This window comes from Ambystoma mexicanum, chromosome 1p (assembly GCF_040938575.1).
Source record: "Ambystoma mexicanum isolate Mex_15411 chromosome 1p, UKY_AmexF1_1, whole genome shotgun sequence".
Lineage (NCBI taxonomy): Eukaryota > Metazoa > Chordata > Amphibia > Caudata > Ambystomatidae > Ambystoma > Ambystoma mexicanum.
In genome coordinates, this window is record NC_090921.1 from 195,519,446 (window position 1) to 195,541,364 (window position 21,919).

General features: G+C 44.1%; 1 protein-coding gene across 1 annotated transcript in view; it reads right to left on the minus strand.

Moving 5' to 3' along the window:
* Positions 1-345: 345 nt before the first annotated feature.
* The window catches only part of LOC138465425 (extracellular calcium-sensing receptor-like), a 51,660-nt gene continuing 30,086 nt past the window's right edge, over positions 346-21,919 (minus strand). The window contains exons 7-8 of the mRNA XM_069607223.1: positions 1,353-1,476; positions 346-1,262 (exon numbers count right to left, since the gene is read on the minus strand). Of these exons, the coding sequence (XP_069463324.1) occupies positions 346-1,262; positions 1,353-1,476 (1,041 nt within the window). The remainder of the gene's footprint in view (positions 1,263-1,352; positions 1,477-21,919) is intronic.

Sequence of the window (21,919 nt, forward strand, 5' to 3'; positions counted from 1 at the left end):
CTTCCTCTGCATTCCTAAACCAGGAGTAGAACAGGCGGTGCGAGGGGTCACAGGAAAGTCACCAGGAGTTGCTGCTGCTAACACTGGGGACGCCCAAATTACATCCATGCATTGGAGGAGACAAACCATTCACAAAGAAGAAATAAATGCATTGATTTTACTAGGTCATGGATATCGATACCACAGTTTACATACTTTATTTTGCATACAAGATAGTAACAAAAGGGTTTGTAAGAGCATAGATTTTTAAAATAATTCCTGGGCTAGATGTGTGCAAAAGGAAATGTCATCATGAGAAAGAAAATAAAGAAGAAAACGTGACTTTTAACTGAGGTGGGGCAATGGTTATATATTTGGGTGTTCAGAACCCTTTCCCATTAAATATTCTTTGGTATTTCTCTTTGGCTGGAAAATGATGATGTAACATTTAGGAAAAAATATACAGAATACCAAAGCTAAACTGGAAGTCAATATAGCAAATATTTCCATGGCCACCATGTACTTGCCCCGAGTGCTGAGGTAGGCAGGAATAAATGAGAGCCAGACACTGAGGAAGGCCAGCATGCTGAAGGTGATGAACTTTGCCTCGTTGAAGCTGCCAGGCAAATTTCTGGCCAGGAAGGCCACTAGAAAGCTGATGGTGGCCAGAAGTCCAAGATATCCCAGCATGCACCAGAAAATAATGGGAGATCCCTCATTACATTCCACTATGATCATACCAGGCTGAGCATGGGTATTATATTCAGAGAAAGGTGGAGCGACCACCAACCAAAAAACACACAGAAGAAATTGAATCAGTGTATTAGCGCTGATGATTGTGTAGGACAGCTGAGGACCAATCCATTTCCTTAAATCACTGTTGGGCTTTGTGGCATTGAAGGCGATGACCACCATGATAGTTTTAGCCAAGACACAAGAGACACAAAGAGTAAAAGTGATGCCAAAAGCCGGCTGTCGGAGAAGACATTTTTCTGAGGTAGGATAACCAATAAAAGCCAAAGAGCAGAGAAAGCAGAGGGTGAGGGACACGAGCAGAAGGTAGCTGAGATACGAGTTACTTGCTTTAATGATGGGTGTGCTTCTGTAATGAATGAAGATGCTCAAGGTGACAACAGGGATTGTTGAGGACACAATGGTGGCTACTGTCAATATGGCTCCAAAGGTGTCATTATAAGAGAGGAAATCTGTGATCTTTGGGATGCACCGTTCTTGTTTCTTGTTAGGCCATTGATCCCAAGGGCATTTCATACATTTAATGGAATCTAAGAATTGAACATAATAGAACAAAATAAGCTGTCTTTACTTTTCATCATGAAGAACATTTAAGTATGTTCTTGTGCTCGTTCTCTTACCCGTTTGGTTAGAGATCTCTCCCAATAAGCAGCGGACACAATGGAAGCAGCAAACTGGCTGCCCCGGTTTGGCAGCTCTTCTGAATCCCGAGGTGCAGCTGGGACTGCACAGAGAGGTAGGGACCTAAAGAGAGAAAACACAGCCACAGTCAGTTAGTGATGAAGACATACATAATGGTTTTAGATGAGGCAGCATTTTAGAATAGAGAATATGGATTCAGTGAACAAATAGGGTCCCACTTGGTTGGATGTTTGTCTCCAATAAAATTAGAAAGGTTCCTGGTAAGGGAGGGAGATGTTATGCTAGATAGTACAAGAGCGTCTTCCAATGTTTTTCAAAATATTATGGTACCGACAACTACACCACCTTTCTCGAAGCACTTCTGCGAGTACTCGACAAAGTCCATGCAATGAATGGACTGAACTTGGTTGGGTGTAGCTCACACCCATCTGGCGAATATCCATACATAAAGGAGTCTCATTCCTTTTACTACATTGTTTGAATGTTTGGTATCCAGATGCATACTAAAACATAATACTTATCTGACCATCGTCACCATTTACAGGCCTCCAAAGGCACTTGCTTGTTCCATAGTGAATGATCACATTTTTTGGCCACCTTACACACTACAGCAAAGACAATTCTTGTCATGGGGACTTTAAGATTTAGCTAGACTTTTCCACTGCCCTGAAACTGTGTGATGCTTTGGCAATCTCCATCTGCCCTTCACCCCAATCTCATACTCCGGGTACCTGACAAACCTGGGCGGAACGTCCTTTGTACAGGTTCAGTTATATTGTTAGACTATTCTCTGTGTAGGTCAGAAATTATTGGAACAAATTGCCTTCATGTATCAAATATGTCAGGTCCCTCAAAACATTCCTTTAAGTAAGCATTGATGCAGTGTTTGTATTCTGTACAACACTACTCATTCTCCAGCACCAAGAGTCCATGTCTCTAAAGAGCATCCTATAAATACGTGCAATATTGATCTGATCACATACACTCACTCACTTGTGATGGGGACATTACTTCACTACGTCAATCTGGTAAATTAACAACAATGCCCCTTGTTACAACCATTACCACTGCCAACAGGAAGCAGTTACTCCAAAGTTTGAGAGATGGATTGGTGTTAGCAAGGGGTAAGGCTGGATACGTTGATACTAAGTGAAAGGTGTGCACTATGCATGTGTGTTGTGTCCAGATAAAACAACACATTAAACTCTATAGTGAGATAACTGTTAGAGAGAATTCTCATAAATGTGCTAATTCCTCTCACCTTAGAGACCCCCAGTTCTTTTGCTAAAATGTGGGACGTTGTACTTTTAATTCTAATTGTTTTATGTGTTCGTTTCTTTTGGTTATGGGGTCTAACCAACTCCATAGGCATCATCTTTTCATTTGTGTCATACAGCACCCTCAATGCAGTGGCACAGGGAAACCGTTTCAGGCTTTCCCAAGGTTTAAATACCTTCTCTCGGATAAACTACTGTTTCCCACAGTAAGTAAAGTGAAATTGACTTTACTAGTTTTTTTAATTCCTAGACCCAGCACAACCCATCTTCCTATAGAGTGCTGGAAGGGTTAATTAGTATCCCCTGTGTCTATATACTCATGTAGCAGTCAAATGCTACCATTTCCTCTCAGAATGGCTGGTGGCAGAGGTTTTACAACGAACTACCATGATTTTTCCCCACCGTGAGCGCCGGTAGTGTTAAATCGCGGGAGCCATGTTTGTTAAGATGGCGTCTGAGCCTCCTCTGTAAAAACAGGTCCTAGTCTTCTTTTTTTTACATTTCTTTGTGGAAAGGCCCTTCTACAGTTTTGCTCTGCACGCCAAACCAGGTTTGGTCACCTTTGTTCATTCGCCTTTGGCAGGTTTCAGGAGTGAAGACTGCCTGTGGTGCCTGAGTGTCTGGGGTGGGCAGGAAGTGAGGGAGGTGCCTGAAACTCCCTGTGCTTAGTCTCCTAGGAGACCCAAAATGCACTCTGTGGTGATTGGCTGGCTAACTGTCCGGCAAAGACAGCCACCCTGCTGGGTGTGTGACAGCTAGGCTGGAATGAATGGGAGAGAACTGAATAAAAGGCAAGTCTCTTGGCTTGGAGGCAGAGTCGACCACTGGAGCAAAGGAACCGAAGAAGAGCTTGAAGAGGATGGCTGCTGCAAATCCTGGATCGTTGCTTTGCCCAGTGAAGCCCTGCTGCAGGTGCGACTCACCACGTTCACATCGACAGAGAAGCCCCAGAAAGGATGACTTCTCCCTTTGAGTTGGTAGGACCAATTAACTCACAAGTAAGCCACCTGGACACCTATCTCGAACTGGTTGAATTTCCTCAGGGTTGCTGCAGGAAACCGTAGAACCAGGGAGAGGGACACCAGTTTGTGTGCTTTACTCACAGCCACAGAAATTGAAGTTTGCCAAGTGCTAGCTGTTGGACCAGTCCCAGTGCAGTGCAGGAGTCCCCCAACATCCTCCCTCTTGTCCCCAAGACTGAGGCACAGGAACAGCGAGATCTGCAGGAACTGCCAGGAACGGAAGTCTTCAGCTGCATCTTTTTCTTCATTGTAAGGTACTGTGAAATAAGACTGACAGTACTTACCTATTGCAGTCAAAGTGCTTGAAACTTTTGCAACTCACAGGCCTAATCAGCTTGTGACCCAACATATGATTCTTCTTTTTACAAACTACTTCCAAGAACTTGTGCAGAGACTTTACCGTTTACTTACCAGAACTGCCTTATCCTATCCAAGACTTTAGCCCATTGACTTTGGCCTAATCTATTGACTTGGATTGACTCTTTTGGTGAACACAAAGTATTTGCACTGTCTAAGAATAATTGTAACCTTTCATGTTCTAATAATCTTTGCCTTTTAGTCCTCTTGAAAAGTATCCTGAAATAGTATTGAAGTATATTTGTGTGTGATTATATTGCCCCTTCTTATGAATGTTTTATAACTGACAGATAAATAAATTAATAAGAATGTATCAAAGAAACCTTGAGTGTAAGAGTTTATTTGAACACTTTTGATTATAGACCTCTCTGTAACATCATTACGGCTCACATTCCCCTCTTGAGATATGCCTGGCTGCTCAGCTCCACTACCCAAATTGTGTAATGCAGACTTATACCAAAGGTTCTTTTGCTTGCACCTGTAGACCTAGTTGTGTGTAGTGGTCCCAAAGGGTACTGCATACAAACTTTGCCTAACAATAACTCAATAAATGAATGCACCTGCTTCTGTAATCTGTGTGAGAACTACAGGTCATACAATTGAATCTGTGCAGGAATGATTAGGTCTTTTATCCTCCTAACAGTATTAAAATGGTTATAGATGAAGGGCTCCATTGAGAGATTTCATAGTAGACTTGCAGAATCTACACCATGCCAAACAAACTTAGGCTTTCTTTTCATACTTATAATAATTAGCTTCAGCTGTTAATCTTGCTTTCTATTGGAACACACTCTCATTTAAAAGATATTACTCCTTCAAACCTATACTATGTTCCTTTACATATCCTCTGACTGGTAAGGCTATTGTAGAGGAGTAGTTGGATGCCTTTTCCCTAACTCCCACCCCTCAACGCCGTCATACTGGAACAGTAGGAGAAGAACCCTACATGTGACTTCATGTGTTATGCCTTTACCACATTGAGTGTACGCGAGACGGTATGCACGCAGAAAACCATATGAAATGTATCCTCGAACTGAGAAAGTGGAAGGATATCGTGTGGAAGGATGTCAGCATGCATCATTGGACATCATGTAATGCTGAGGAAATCTGAAGAGGGCTTAGCGATTTCATGAAGAAGATGTGCAAAGACATACTGAAATGACATGAAATGCTTAAGAGTGACTATGTAACGACAAGAGAAACATGTAAGAAATAATAAAGAAGATAAAGTAACTTGCTGATCAATAAGTGTAAATACGCAGCAATGCAAAGGTAGGTGAGACATACAGAAGCTTGCTATAAAGGAAAATATAATGCAGCAAGGAGGGCCATGATAGAAAAGTAGACGTCGGCTTGTGTAAATATTCAATCCAGCTAACTCAGAAACAGACCAGGGGTACAGAGTCAGGAGATGCTGGAAAACAGCTTTGTGTGCAAAAGGAAGAGGAGTCTATGTTGTTCTGGGATCAAAGATTTTTAAGTAATAGCTGCAAAACACAAAGGGAAGCAGACAGATAATTAATGGACGTGAGGCATATTTCTCTTAGATTAAAGAAGAAGAAAAGATTGAAAAGAGCCAAGTATTGGACAATTAAACGTATGTAAAGTCTATAAAAGATGGAGTGAGCGAATCTCAAGAGGCCAAGAGGAGCAATGACACCCAGCATAATTGAATTAAATAGGAGAAAAGGAGAGGTTGAAGCGGACACATGTGTGGTCTCTTCTTACATGATCCAGAAGTCAATAACTAGGGCTTTGGATGAAGATAGTGATGGGCTCGCACTCACTTGAATGTCCCAGAACAGAGAGCAGACAAAAATGTCAACTACCTATGGGAAACTTTGGCTGATTGTTTTACAAATGAGAGATGATGGACCAATTTGAACGGTGGGGAGTAATCTGACGTGACTCAAGCACCTGGGTTTCGTTTTGCTTATGTGCTGCTAGCCGAGCCGAAAGTGCAAGATTGGGTGGTGATGCCAACCAATCAGTTGGCCTATGGGGCAATCTGCTATACAATGTTGCATAGACCAATCCCCTGCCATTGTGTCTACTATAATCAGTATTATACGTGTTTAAAAGCAGTTCAAGGTGTGTCCTACAGACAAGAGACTGCCAATGAAGTGCTAACCCCTTATGTATTCTACAAGGAGATATCTTCCCCTAACCAATTCCTCCCATTAATAGGTTTTACAGTTTGTCACGTAGGATTGACAAATATTGGGGTATAAAACCTCTGTGTAGTCAAGTTGTGAGTGTGCAAGCATCAGTTTGATGTCTGCCAGTTTTGTCCTGCTTTATTAAACTGAAAATAAAGTAGTACTTTGCCATATGAGTCTCTTCGGTTATTTAGTCTGCGATCTTTATTGTTAATCCCATCTAGTGCAAGAGATGCTTCAAGGTGCTAGAGCACACTATAACCTTCTCAGCAGACTATTCACTTGAACCTTTATGATCCTGAAACTGACATCAATTTAACATGAATGCAACACCCACACATTATAAAACTTTGTGATGTTCAATGCACTTTTAATACCTTAGCTGTTCATGTCATACAGGGTTAGGACATATGCATTTCTCCAGTTATCCTTTCGTTGACAGCTTTGTATGCTCCTGACTTCCGCAAATATGCTGAAACTACTACAAGTCTTTTTGATGAATTCCGGAATTCATGCCAACAGAGAGTCTGTTCTGTCTTCTTAGAGTGTCACCCTCATCTCATGGAAAGAAAGAGTTTAGTTTGGCGGTAAATGGTAAAATTGGTGGTAACTCTGCTACCGCCAACTTTACCACTATGCCAAATTACGACACAGGCACACAGACACAACTGCAGAGTGCCATTTCCATCAGGACAGCCACCCACCCCCCTTTTGAAGCTGGTTGCAGTCCGACATTTCTGTGGCACAGGTGCCTTCCAGCACACAGTAAGGACACTGCATGGCATATCTCAGCCCACATTCCGAAAGGTGCTGGACCAGGTCCTGGATGCCCTAATGACACGCACATCTGAACATCTCCATGCACGTCACCCAGGCACAGGTGCATTCAGCCAAGGCAAGGTTCTATAGCATTGCACAGTTCCCCAACACCATTGCGTTATTGGATTGCACCCATGTGGCTTTGGTACCACCCCAAGCAACAGAACAGGCATACAGCAACCGGGAAACAATATCACTCGATGAATGTGCAGATGACCTGCAATGCCGATCTCACCATCAGTTACTGCTGTGTTCGATATCCTGGTGCCACACATGATTCACTAATCCTGCACAACAGCACCCTGCCTGCGTGCAAGGAGAGGTACAGAGGACAGCACACCTAGCTCATGGGTAAGTAGCACTCAGACCTGACTGCCAAAAACACTGACACACAACTGGTGCACTTTAGCAGTAGCAAAGTGAATGAACCACAAGTCCCATGATGCAACAACAACAATTCACAGAATATGGTAGGCACCCTGACCGACCCGCCCAGTACACAGACATGAAACATGTGATGACACAGGACATCCAGACATGCTAGGCAGCACCACACAATTAGGCCAATATACAACCCAGCATGGTCATGCACCCCAAATGGTGCACTGCCACATCATACGTGACGAGTGCAATACTAATGTCACAGTAGTGACAGACACCACATGCACCGTTCCCATCCACTGAGTCATGCACATTGGGGCATACATGTCAGCACCATAGACTTGTTCCACTGCCCTCACACCGCCATGTCTCACACAGTCCATTCATGTCTTGCAGGTGATGCTGGATACCCGCAGTTGGCATGGCTAAGGACCCCTGTGAGAAACCCTGCAACACCACAGGAGACAGCCTATAATGAGGTGCAGAGGAGAACAAAAGCATGTATTGAGCACACATTTGGCCTTCTGAAATCCAGGTTCAGGTGCCTACATCGCGCAGGCAGTGCACTGATATTCAGTCAGTCTTGAAAAAGTAGGGAAATTCGTAGTGGTCTGCACCATGCTACACAAACATATGCCTATGCAGGAATGGCGAAATGCCTACAGATAAGGACAATGACCCCCCCTAGGTCTGATGAGGAAGAGGATGGAGCAGGGAACAGGGCACCACAGCCCATACGTGGGGCAGCAAGTGAAGGCCAGATGGTCTGCCAGGAGATCATGGATAAGTATTTCTGACTCTAGAGATGTGACACCTATCCATGCAATGAATGCATATGTCAGAATTGCATCTAATGAAAACCCTCATACTGATAAAGATTCAAGTGTGTTTATTAATGGCAACATGGTGCCACCATCCCCAACACCAACACCCACCCCCAGCCCCATCGCCAACACCAAGAATTGCACCCATCAGCGCTTGTCCTTGTCCCCCTTGTCCACAGGCTTAGCTGCATTTGAGGCACGCCGTTGTGAGCGCCTGGGCGGGTTGCTCACCAATGACTCCTAAGTAGACTGTGAGCTCCCCTGCACACTCCCCCGTAGATGGTCCATGCTGAGATGTATGGCTCCACAGTCAATTGATTTAGACAACCATCTCCATGCCCCATGGATGCAGTCACGCATGGCCTCAGCTTTCCCCAAGTGTTCCTGAGCACTGGCGTGCATTACCGTCTGCCTCTGTTCCATGTGGCCCATAGGGTCCCAGATGGCCTGTGTGGGGGCAGGCACTGGTCGTGGTGTTGGCCTTGGTCATGTTCTTCATGCTGCCCTTGATGGTGAGCATTCCTGGCCTGATCATCACATAGTGAAGGGTACAAGCGGGAATCACGGTGGGATGGTGGTTGCGCAGTGGAGAGAGGCTGAACAGAGTGGAGGACTCAGGAGTGAATTGGTAGATGGGGAAGGTAGGTGACTGGATGCAGGGGATGCACCCTCATGCTCCTTAGCACCCATGCCTGCATTGGCCTGTGGTGATTGGAGGCTGTTGTCCAAAGTCAGACCCCATGTGGTTGTGTCCTGGCTTGTCGCTGGTGGAACTGACTGCACGCTTGGGGTATGTAGTGGCCCTGTGGGCGTGATGGACTGGTGCCTCTTGTGGCACACTCCCAATCCCCGAACTGCCATGCCTGACTGCTTGCTGGCAGTAGTTGGTGCTGGTGTCGTGGAGGGGTAAGCCTCCTTGGTCCCTTCCTGGGTGCTTTGCGTTCCTTTTGGGACAAATTGAGATGTGCTTGTCAAATCAACTTTCACTGTCACTTGTTCTTTGTTGTCACTGTGTGTTGGGCCTCCTGGGGGCGCTGGCATCATGCGTCAGCCATTGTATACATGGCATAAATTGCGTCTGGATGGCCAGGTGTGGGTTTGAATTTTTGGTGCATCCTGGGGATGTGTTTGGCTACGGGCTGTCCTGTCCAGTGGTGCCTCATGTCTGTTGGTGGCAGGTATCCATTGGTGCAATCAGGTGGGTGCAGTGCATTCAATTGTTTATGTTTCAGGTGGCCATGTCATCAGATGTGTACTCCTCAATATGTCTGTACATGGGCCATGGTAGCAGAGGGGCTAGTGGCTCTGACACAACTATCAACAATTGTGCATTCATGGGTAAGGAGAGGTTGCATGTTTGCATGGTGGTTATGTTGACTGTGCATGGGTGTCATGCCAGGGGGTCCTGTGCCACTGGTTGCTGTCATTGTGGTCGACCTCACATGAATGCTGATTGCTTGCTGGGGATCACATTGCTTGCTTGCAAGGCTGTGTGGGTGTTCATGCATGCCTGCAGGATTGTCCATTTATCGGTGGATGTGTCACTGTTGTACTCACCAGATTCAGCTTGGCTGCTGGCTCCTATGTCTGCTGTGCCTACGCCCTGATCCAGACTCCTGACCATCACCTTGAGGTAATTCCACCTCTTCTTCATGTCCTCGACCTCACGTTGGACATGCCCTTGTACCTGATTTATGCCCATATATTTTTTTGCGCTGTTGGCTGGTCTTCTGTGCGTTGCCCCATACTGCTCCTCAGAGTGGGCAACCACTTGCTCTGCCAAAACCTTGAGCTCCTGCTCCATGAATTTTGGCTTACGCTGCCTCATATCTGGCACCCTGCCTTTGCCTTTTCCCAAGGACATGTTTGGCCTTAGCTGGGTGTCTGGATGGCACTCCTATCTCGAGATATTCGATAGATTGTAATTTCCAAAATGGCCACCTTGGTGCTTCTTTTTATAGGGATGATATTTCGCCAGCGGAAATTCCACTGACTGCCATGGTTGTAACAGTAATTCCACCACTGTTTGGCAGAATTAGGTCATACCACAGGTCATTCGGCGGTAACTCTGCTGGGCAGAATTATCCTTACTGCCATTAGTAGGTGCGTGTGCCCGCCAGGTTGTAATTCGGTGGAAATTCCACTACAACACACGGCAGTAACACTAATTCTGCCACGACAGAATTACCACCAGCATACCGCCCTCCTTGTAATTAGGCCCAGTGACTTTGCATCTTAATTTTCTCCCAATGGTTGTCATTTTTCTAAGCTTGTTTCAAATGCAAATGTCTCAGGTTGATGCCTGTCTGATATTTCTTTTACTTCATTTTTTAAAGTGCAATTTCGGTTAAATAATAAAATACATAAACCTTTTTGCACTATTTACATAAATATATTCATTATCAGATAATACAATTATTTCATTGATTCATCTAATATTTAAATAACTTTATCCTAAAACCTTCTTTGTCTGGTATCTGCAACCTCTGATTCACTTTGCCTTGCCATAATCCATAAGCCCAAATCCCAAGTCAACTTTTCTCTCTAGCTCATGTTTCACTCCACCTCTTTAATAGGGCCAAAGTCCCAGTACATCTTTCCCTTAAAGGACTTTTTTAAATTTAATTTTTATTTTTATTGGTGTTATGTGGTTAAACAATACAGTTAACTATTGCTATTATTGGTGCGCATGAAAACATTTTCTTAAACAGTATAAAATCAATTGTTAACAAGTAGAGTTAAGAATAATTATTTTAAATCAGTGCAATTTCACCAGCGCTAAGGTGAGTGGCAAACGTGTTCCCATAAATAGTTTATCCACCACTCCTCATGTGTTCGTGGGCCATAAGGACAGTGTAGACTGATTCATAGCTGGATAGCACAGGACTAAATGCTTTAATGATTCTAGTGTGGTTCCGTCTTGACACAATATGCATTCAGTTCCAAGGTCATAACCTTTCCTGCCCCTTAAGATTTCCCTAGTCAGGAAAAGATTTAGAAGAAACCTCAAAAATGGGTCCTTATAATACCAATGTGGAAACAACTCCAAGTATCTCGGTCATGTGTTTTATTTTGTTGATTCCGGAAATGCTTTGCCATAGAATGTCTTGGATTGTCGTTCTTCCTGTGTTTGTATCCAATCATGGGTATATAATTTCTTTTTAACTTGGTCGGGATTGTTGCATAGAGTTAGTTCCGATTCATCCAGATCTGATAGGATTGTATGACAAATATCTCGCCATTCTGACAGTGTCTAATCGTTGTTCCTAGACAGGGCCTCTCTTAATACCATGAAACGCCCAGTCTTTATGCTGTCCAAACATTTCCTATAGAGACCAAGGGTTTTCCAGATGACAATAGTTGTCATGGATGTAAGTCCCAGTTCCATCCGTATGGCTTGGATGGGGTACTCTAAAGTAATCCTAGCATAGTTTTCCAAAACAGCCCCTCTATCTTGGACCAGTTTTCCCCTTGGAATGAAAACGAGGTTTCTGCTCCGAATGTCAAGATGGGTAGGACGTTCATACAGTAGAATGTTATTAATGGTGCCAATGAAAACCCACAATATCTTCCCATCAATATCTGCCCCTTGGGATGCCAGATTTTTAGCTTTTGCTCTTAGGTGCTCCAATCTCAGAATGTCCCTTATACTTGGATTCAAGCATGTTCCAAGGTAAGTAAGTGATTTGACTACCGGGATCTTTTTCCCCATGAGGTGCAACGTGAATGTTTTCTTCAGATTTGAGCCACCTTTAAAGACCAATATCATTGTCTTAGATGGATTTATTTCCAAGTTGTTAGTTAGGACGTAGTTATGTAAGCACTTTAATAGATACTGTGCCCACCCTCCCCTGCTTTACTGTGACAACTTGGATTACAAGGTTCAGTAGGGGTAAAATTGCTCACTCAGCCCTCACACGTCTGCAAACCAAAACACAACGCAATCATAAATGTAAAACAGGCACAGTCAAGAGATATACCTCCTTTGCCTTTTCTGGTAATGATTTATATTGAACTGACTACAAGGAAAACATTGTATCGCACAAAAGGTGCAATAAAACTAATGCCCATACGGCACTTTTTGCCCATTTCGAGAAGTATTTTTGCACATTTTTAGGGAGTTTGAAAAAACAGAAATGTTCCTGCACTGTGTGTGTATTGTACCTATATGTTTTTTATTAATGTTGTAAATGATGAATAAATAATGCTTTTTTAACTTCAATTGAACAATAAGGGTCTGATGCAGTAATTTTGATGTATCTTCATTTTGTCGACCGGTTGCAAACTTCGACACTTCAGGGAGGGGTAGCTTGTCATTCTATTTACTGCCCCGGAACCAATAACAGAAAAGAGGGAACGACCATTTTTTTCATGAAAAAAAAAACAGGGCTTTGCACTCTTGCCTCATGGCAATTCCATGCATTAACAGAAAAGGTAACAAATGAACTGAGGAAACACATGACAATGTTTATAAACACGGTATGCCCTTTTTACCTTAATGTCCACATGTAGCAGAAGCTCTATGTTTGCAATCCTTTTGTGATAGACATCAGGTGGTTGGCCAATTCCAATGTATCCTAACATCCGAACCCAGCCCTATTCAAATCCATTCATCCATTCATCCATCCATCCATACATCCCATTTCCATGTCATCTATCCATCCATTCCTCATTTCATTTCCCTTCCGTAAAGCAATCCATTCTTACTGTATTCATTCATCCAACCATCCATCCATCCATCAACTCATTCTCCCTTTAACTATTGTCTTTTTTATCAGTGCGTTTACTGTCCCTTTATCCCGTCATCTGTTGGTTCTTTATCTATCAATCCAATTTGCCTTTTTCCTTCATGCCCTTTAATCTACGTATCCCCTCCCCCCTCCTTTCTCTGTTTATTTATTTCTGTGCAATGCTCTTTCATGTTCTTGCACCCGATACCACTTCTTCTTTCATGATTATAATTTTATATCTTACAATAGCTCTCCTTGTCATCTCCTTCTTTCTCTCTCTCTCTCTATTTCCCCCTCACTCTCTCTCTCTCTCTCTGTCTGTCCGTCTGTCTCTCTCTGTTTCTCACTCTCTTTCTCCGTCCCACCCAATTCATTAATAGGATACTTCTTAAGGTGCAATATGATTGTGAATTTAAAATTAAAGGAAACATGCAGAACTCTTCAAAGATTTCTTTAAAACAATGTTGTTAAATTCTGAGGGACTTCGATATGTTTAATTTTGATTTGGCAGATCTGCCGACCCTCTGGCTGTGCCAAACCAGGCACATGTCTAAACACACCTGTGGTTAAATGGTTGTCCTTGGACATTACCCATGTTCTCATTCTAGGTTTACAGAAGGGAGGGCTGTTGCTGGACTGTATTGACTACTGGTTCTAGGCTATAGTAGTACATTCTGTGATACAGTGCAGAGGAATGCAGATAGCATGTGTCCTACTGATGGCACTTGTTGGAATGCCAATCCAGTGGTCTTTTCTTGTGCACTGCATTCCATGTTCCCCTGTTGAAGGAGGGTATACCACAAGACAGAGCATTGGTGTTGAGTTCTTTATATTCTGCTGCTATGATGGATTGGATTTGCCACTCAAACACTATGTTGTGATACTGCATCCATGATAATGAAGCTGTAAGCGATATTCAATCAACACTACAGCTAAGTCAATGCCTAGTCTGGGATGCTGAGGAAAACCCTTATTGATGTATTTTTATATTCAGTTCAGTACTCTGGATGACAACCCTTGTATAACACCCCCCTCTTAGAATCCCCCTGACCCCACTGAGCCAAGAAGTAGGTTTGTTTTGCAAATTAAAAGGTTTATTTGAAAAATTAAACAATATATATATACATATATATATCACACTTTTATAATAAATTAATATCTGATAGTACACTGAGACATATGATGTGGATCCACAATGGGTAATGTTACAGTGGTACACTTGATTACTTAGGAGTAGTATAAAGGATGAGGTAGCTGAGAGTGCTTTTATGGCTTCAAGGACAACGCAAGGATGAATGAAATGCAGTACAGAAAATAACTTGAAATGGCTTCAACAAAAGGCAATGTAATCACTTTTCCTTGACAATTCACTCCCCCCTATGCAATGTAAGAAAGGGAAGGAGAGCACACAGTCTTCAAGAATCCCAACAAAATGCAATACGAAATGCAGTTCCCCCCAGCAAGCTGAGAGGAAAACAGGTAGAGGTTTGAAACACAGGCCCAAAATGCTTTTAAATGTGATGGCAATGAAGTGAAAAGGTGCTAAAATTGCTTTTAATTCCCTCTAGAGGTTCAGGGTAGGTGATGGCTACTTTATATTAGTTCAGGCTCACTTTAACAATACTCTATGAATGATTAGCAGATTGCAAACGAATTTTAGCAAAGAGAAGCAAAACGCTGCTGATTTCTACAGATGAAGAAATCGGGCCAAATCGCAAATCGCAGTAAATTTCGCGAGTGCGTGTCTCGCGATTACGGGAAAAGTATAGGGAGTAGGAAGTTGGTTCTAGGTTCGTTGGAAAGCCTAGATTCTAAGCTTTCGGATAAAAGTAAATTTCGTTCCTAGCCCAAACGGTTCCAGAGATACAGACGATTAAATAAAGGTAGTTTTTGATTTAAAGTAAACTCAAAATGACAGGTGACAGCTTGCAGCTGCAGAATTGACAGGTGACAGTTTTGCAGCTTTAAAAATGACAGATGACACAATTTCTAGGAGGCAGTTCTACTTAGGTTAAAATAGTTTGGATTAGATTATTTTAACTAAGAGATTGGTTCTGCACAGTTCTGCTAGGTACTCACAATATAAATTTGAACTAGGCCTCGTCACGGATCTGGTCAACACGTCCGGCTGCGGTTCTGTCTGCTCGGTGGGTCAATCAGGCACCGGTTCTGCTCACAGCAATCTGGGGCAGCTCTGCTCTGCTGGTCTAGCCTCTCTGGATTCTGGATGTAACACTGCTTTCTGGGTACTGCTACAGGTTCTTGCAAAATTTCTCGGCAAAAATTCAAACAGCTCGCCCGGCTGTTGAATAGTTTGGTTAGTTTTGAGGCCTGCTGAAGAGGATTCAGCTGGTGGATTCAGGCCTCTCTGCTACAAATTCTGGAGTTAATTTCTGATACAGGTTCTGGAGATTGATGGATTTGAAGTCTGGATCTCTGGATGTGAAGTCGTCGGTCAGCATGCTCCGCAGCAAATGGAATTGAATGTCTCTACCTGTCCCAGCAGTCTCTTTTTATGTGTTTTGAAAATGGGTGTGTGCCTGGGCCTAGCTAAGCCTGCCCCTCTCTACTTGCCATTGGCCCAATTCTCCCCTCTCCCATGATTGGGGGAAGGAAATGGATTGTCATCATGATGAGGTCTGTTTATGGGTCAGAGGATCCTCCCCTGGTCAGTTTGCCCACAAATCTATATTTGATTCAAATACATCTTTCCCAGATATACAATTTGTTGAAATTACATGTACACATTATATATTCCTTATGGTCCATGCTTGTCTGCCTCTGATCTTCCTGGGGGCTTGCATTCAGAAATGACAACATTTTGCGCTTTTTAACTGGTTTTGCAATATCGGACATTTACCCAAATTTACACACATGTGCGCAAGGAGTATGGACATTAATTGATGAAGTGTCAGATTTTTAACATGCAGACATTTGGAGTAAGACTCTATTTTCCGCTAGCAACCCCCCAGAATACACCACAGGGTCCTAACGCCTCTTAAAATGTGCACCGAAAAATCACAAGAATAATGGTATTACTTATATAATTCTGACAAGTCCGTACTATGAATTATCCATCTTTTTTTAAATTATGCCCTGGTCAAAAAGGGGTATGGCTTCCCACATCACATGGTGGAATAACTGGTTTATCCACTTTCCCCAAGCCAGCTTGTTCACAGAGGCACAGCTGCCCACCAGTTTCTCCCAAGAGGAAGCTATTTTACGACACCCCCAATATAACATTTGCCTGAGTCAAGGAAGTTGCATTGTTCGGTCCCTTCCAGTTCCCAGATGCTCCACCCCTAATCTAATCAGAGATTTGTCAACTCCTTTTGGCAAGGGGCAGCAGGATGCAGCTAGGCCTGGGAAGAGTGGCTGTTGATCCAGTTTCAACTCCTCTCGGGGGTAGTTGTCAGGCAGAATTCAGTTTCATTAAGCCAGGTTTCAGCTAAATGTCACTTTTTGTTCCCAGTTTTCTACATTCAAACCAAACTGACAATTTTTACCTATACATTAAATAATTACTTTCTTCAAGTCATTTCAGAATATAGTTTTACATTGTATCCACCTCTTAGCAAGTCTTTCCTTGGTCTGGTTTTGTTTCATTTGTTCAGTTTTACACAAAAGTCTGGTGGTTTTAAAACGCCGGCTTTCTGATAGTGGTGAGTACTGGTAATGCAACCATTTTTGGAATTAAGAAAATGAATTCCCGACAGTTCTGAGTTGCTTTTTGGCAATCAGCATTGCCATTCCCAATGGTTTCAGCCTACTGTGTGTGTAGCCCAATGGTGGTTTTAGGCAGTGCCCTCCTGTGCTCACAACATAGGCAAAAATGGGTGGCAGCCTATTCTTCATGTTTTCCCTGTGCACTCTCTGGGGAGTTCTGGCCATCATGATGTTTTCCATGCCAGTACTGCACAGTTTTATGGTAGTGCTTGGATGCATGGGTAAAAACATCCCACAAGCCCCCCCTCTTGCGATGGCCATTCTGTCCTTTCGCTGATGGAACTCGCAAGATCTGGGATGTTCGCCTCCTCTTCTTCCAATTCCATGGATGGCACAGTTCAGCATCTTTTCCTCCCTCCAGTCGATCAATCAGTTCTCCTTGCTGGTCCTGATGGGAGGATTGGGCGGTACCCCGGGCCCCTCGGGTCTCTGCTCCCGGTCCCCGGTAGTCCTGCTTGGTCAGTCTCCATGGTTTCATCTCTCCTAGGATGATAAAGCAAAGCGGCAATACCTATTCGTAGACATTTCTTCACCACTATTAATGGTGTGGCGAACATATAAATTTTATGAATCAGAAGATATGAACATATACATTTTCTTTTTTAAATAAGGAGACAAGAACATATATATATACAAGGATCACAGAATTTTATATGCTATATGTGGAATATTTTAGGGTTGGAACTGAATTACTCTGGAGCGGCCCCCTCTGGGATTCCAGTGGATTCCTTCAGTTGTTGCAGAGTGTGCCTGGGATGGCAACACTTTAGCTGATTTATATGTACCCACTTGTCTTCCCCTTCAGTCAGACTGCCTTTGGGGATGCAGATCTTATAGGCAACAGGGGAGATCTTGACTATAATTTCAAACGGTCCCTTCCATGTAGGCAAGAATTTTCGCTGTTTGGACTGGTTCCTTTGGAAATTGTATAGATAGACCCGATCACCCACCTTATATTCCTTTCGGGTAGTTTTTAAATCATAGTGGGTCTTCATGCTCTCGGCTGATCTTTCTAGATTCCGCTGAGCATAGGCAAAAGCATGCTGAAGGTGTTTCCTTAATTCTCCACATACTCATGAGTTGTGGAGGCATTTATCAACGTTTGCTCTTGAATTTTGTAGAGCAAATGCTGGGGAAGCACCATCTTGCGTCCAGTCATCAACTCAAATGGTGACATTTTGGTTGCAGATGAAGGGGTAGATCTGATGGCCATTAGGACCAGAGGTAATCGGATATCCCAACATGGCCCAGAATCTGCCACAAACTTTTTTAAGATGCTCACAATGGTTCGGTTATATCTCTCCACTGCTCCAGAAGAAGCTGGCCTGTAAGCAATGCGTAGCTTCCTTTTAACCCCCAGTATCTCCCACATCTTTGTCATTACTTCACTGGTGAAGTGGCTACCTCTGTCGGACTCAATCCTTTGAGGTAGACCAAAACGGGAAAAGATGTGGTTAATCAACAGGGCATCTGCTGTTTGTGCCTTGCAATTTGGGGCCGGGAGACATTCCACCCACTTGGTAAACAAGCATGTAACGGTCAACATGTACTTGTTTCCTCTAGACGAGCGAATCACAGGGCCTACAAAGTCGATTTGCAAATCTGACCATGGCAGTGTCATCCCCCTCTTTTGGAGAGGCGCACAGTGTGTGAGGGATGATGGCTGAAATTGTGCACACACAAGACACCCCTTCAAGTATTGATCGAGGTCCTGCCCCATGTGTGGCCAGTATGCAACCTCTCTTAAGATTTCCAGTGTTGTGTGAAACCCCCTATGACCGGCGGTGGCCGCATCATGGGCGTGACTTAACATCAGGCTTCGGAATGAGGTAGGAACCACCCACTGATCGTGGCCATCTTTGGATTTCCTTACCAGCAAACCGTCTTGGATTTGGAACATTTTTGGACATTTCATCAACACTCTTAGGTCCTCTTTCCCAATGTAATTGGTATCCGTCAGGGGAAAGTTCTCAGGGTCCTCAAGGTGTTGGTAAAACTTACCAATAATTGGATCCCCCTTCTGAGCTGTAATTAAATCAGCATCAGGGGTCTCCTTACTCCATTGTGCAGTTGAAAGATCATTGTGAGCATTTGTCTGGGACCTAGTGATAGCAGTGACCTGGATTTCCCCCAACAGGGACTCTATTTCTATTAGATCCCCTTGGATGGCCCCGGTTTTGGCCAGCTGATCAGCTAAGTCATTTCCAGTTTTGTCTGGTCCCTCTACTTTGGAATGACCTTTGATCTTTTTCCAGTAGATGGTCATCCCATTCGATGTGACCAGATCATAAATGTTTTGGATTAACTTCCCATGTTTCAAGGGTTTGTTATTAGCACACAACATGCCTCTGGTTTTCCAATTAACCAGGTGCTCCACGAACCCGTTCCGTACATAATCCGGATCTGTGATTATGACCAGTTCATGGAGTTGATGTTGGACAGCAGTGAGGATGGCCTGATGCACAGCCATCAATTCTGCCACCTGACTACTTCGGGGACCAATTTTGTATCCAGCAGAGGGTTCTGGGAACTCCTTCACCCATGCCTTCCCTACCCCAGCCACCAGTTCTTTCTCCCCGTCGTTGTCAACATGGTAAGAGCATTCATCCACATAGACAGTGGGCATTCCCTCACACTTGTCTTCTTCAAAGACTTTGTGTGGGGGTTGTCCTTGATTTTTAGACTTTCATCCTCGAGACAGTTTTCTCTGGCACAATCATGCAAGTCAGCCAGACCTTGCGCGAGGGGACGCTTCTTGTTTTGGCCATATCTGACCTCCACAGGAAAGCCTTACATTGACAGAATCCAGGAAGTAATTCGGGAATTACTCACATTTCCGGCCGAGATATTGCAGAGGCTGGTGTGGAGTCTCCACTATGATGTGTTCCCCCTGGATAAACGGGCAGTAATTCTTCAATGCCCACACCGTTGCCAGGAGTGCCTTCTCACAATCGTTGAATTTTTCCTCCACAGAGGATAAAGTTTTGCTAGCATAGGAGATTACTTTATTAACCTTGTCATGCTTTTGGTATAATACTGCTGTCAAGCACGTATTAGAGAACCCCGTCTCCAGGAAGAACTCCTTGTTTCTGACAGGGTAAGCTAGGCAAGGCGCTTGTGAGAGGCTTCTTTTGAGTTGTCTTACCGCCTCGGATTGTTCTGGACCCCATTCCCACTTGACCCCGCCCTTCAAGAGATGAATCAGGGGTCTAGTGATCTCTGTGTAGCCTTCAATGAACTTTCTACTGTAATTAGTCAGTCCAAGGAGGCTCCTTAGTTCCCGCAGAGTTGTGGGGTCTTTCAGTTTCAGGAGTGCTTCCACTTTCTTTTCTTGGGGACAGAGACCCTGAGGAGTAATCTCATGCCCCAAGAGATTAACACGGGTTCTACACCACTGTGGTTTCTGAAAGGAAAGTTTTGCTCCGGCGGCCCTCAACTGTGTCAGAACATAACGGATCTCCGCTATGTGTTCCTCCACAGATGAACTTTTGATGAAGACATCATCTACATAAGCCAGGTTACCCCTCGCACCCAGGTCGGGCATGGCCTTATGTAGGAAAATGTTGAATTCATTGCCGGAGTTGAGGTATCCGAAGGGAGTCCGGGTCCATGTGTACTGCTGGCCCCCAAAGGTAAAAGCCAGTTTGTATTGGTCCTCCCTACTGACAGGCACGGTCCAGTATCCATTGGTCAGGTCTATTGCTGTGAATACCTGTGACCCCTGAATCTGGACCAGCCCTTGGTCAATGTAGGGCAGAGGCCATCTGGAAGTATGGACCGGTTTGTTGAGCTCCCTAAGGTCGGCGCAGAGTCTCCACTGGCCGTTTGGCTTCAATATTCCGAGCACCGGATTATTGAAAGTGCTGTGGACTGGACGGATTATTCCCCGGGACTCAAGGTTCTTAATTATTTCAGTAAGGGACTCCATGGATGCGAGAGGCAAGCGATATTGCTTCACAAACACTGGAGTCATTCCAGGGTCCGTGGGAATTGTTGTGGTGTGGATGTCGGTGCGACCACAGTCATATGAGTCTACGGCAAAGAGATCTTGGAAATCCAAGAAAACTTGTTTCAACTTTTGCTTCTGTTCCAGAGTCACGCAGGCGTCAGCTAGGTTGACCCTCTCTTCCACCATCTGCCTGAAGCCGGGAAAGACTTCTGGTTTGGCTATCTCAGCGGCCTCCTCCAGCTGGGTGGAGAAGTCCCTGGTCAGAGTGCTAATTTGGACTGGAGGCTTCAGGTGGGAAAGGCAGCCCTCATGGACCTGGAAAATCACCTCATCCCTCCTGAAGTCACAAGTCACATCTTCCTTACCATAAGGGCAAGAAGTGTACACCAGGAAGTTCCCCCCATGCCGGGTGAAAATCCTGTCTGGTGTTGTGTTGTCATCACTGTCACTGTCAAAACAGTGCTTGGGGATTGGTCCTAACAGTTCATTCCCTAGATCAATGGAAAAATGTCGTTCATCAACCGCCATTCCAATAATGGTGCCTGCGGCTAGAGTAATACTCTTTAAGTCACTGTTATCCACCTCTATTGGAATGGTGTCATGTTCTATGTTGACTAATGGTGTTGGGTTTACCCCTAACCCTTGCTGTTGGAGAGAAGCATTTAGATGGATATAAGCATCAGGGTATTTCAATTTTTGTCCTCTTTTAACTTTCACTTCCAGGGAGAATTGTCGGGTCCTTTCTGGGATGGTGACTTCCTCTTTGATCTGAATTTCAACTGCATAAGGTAGCAATTGAGCTGACCTAAATGCTTTTTCTGGATCATCAAAGCCCATGGGATTATCCGCTAATCGGGACCAAGCTTTGAAGTTTATTAGGTCCAAACTAATGGGAAAGCGATTGAGAATGTCACTGCCTAAGTAAAAGGCGGCAGTGACGTCTCGCACGACCCAACAATTATGGACTATGCTCTTGTTGCCAATGGAGATTTTGAGCATACACCTGCTTGGCAGGAGATGTTTGGAATTAGGTGCTTCCAGGTCTATTTCCCATTTGTCTATCAGTTTGAATGTGGGAATGGCTGGATCTTTTGGGAGTTGGCGGAACATGGCTTCGCTGATGAAGCTCTTACCGTTGTTCACACACACTCGAGCGAGAACAGAGTCCTTCCCAACATTTAACTGAACAGGGATGAACAACTGCTCTCCAATTTGCTGAATATCAGCCAGGCTCTGAGCTGATTTCACATCTTTCTGGACTATAGGAGTGGGAGTTTCTGATTGCGGATTAGTAAAGAATT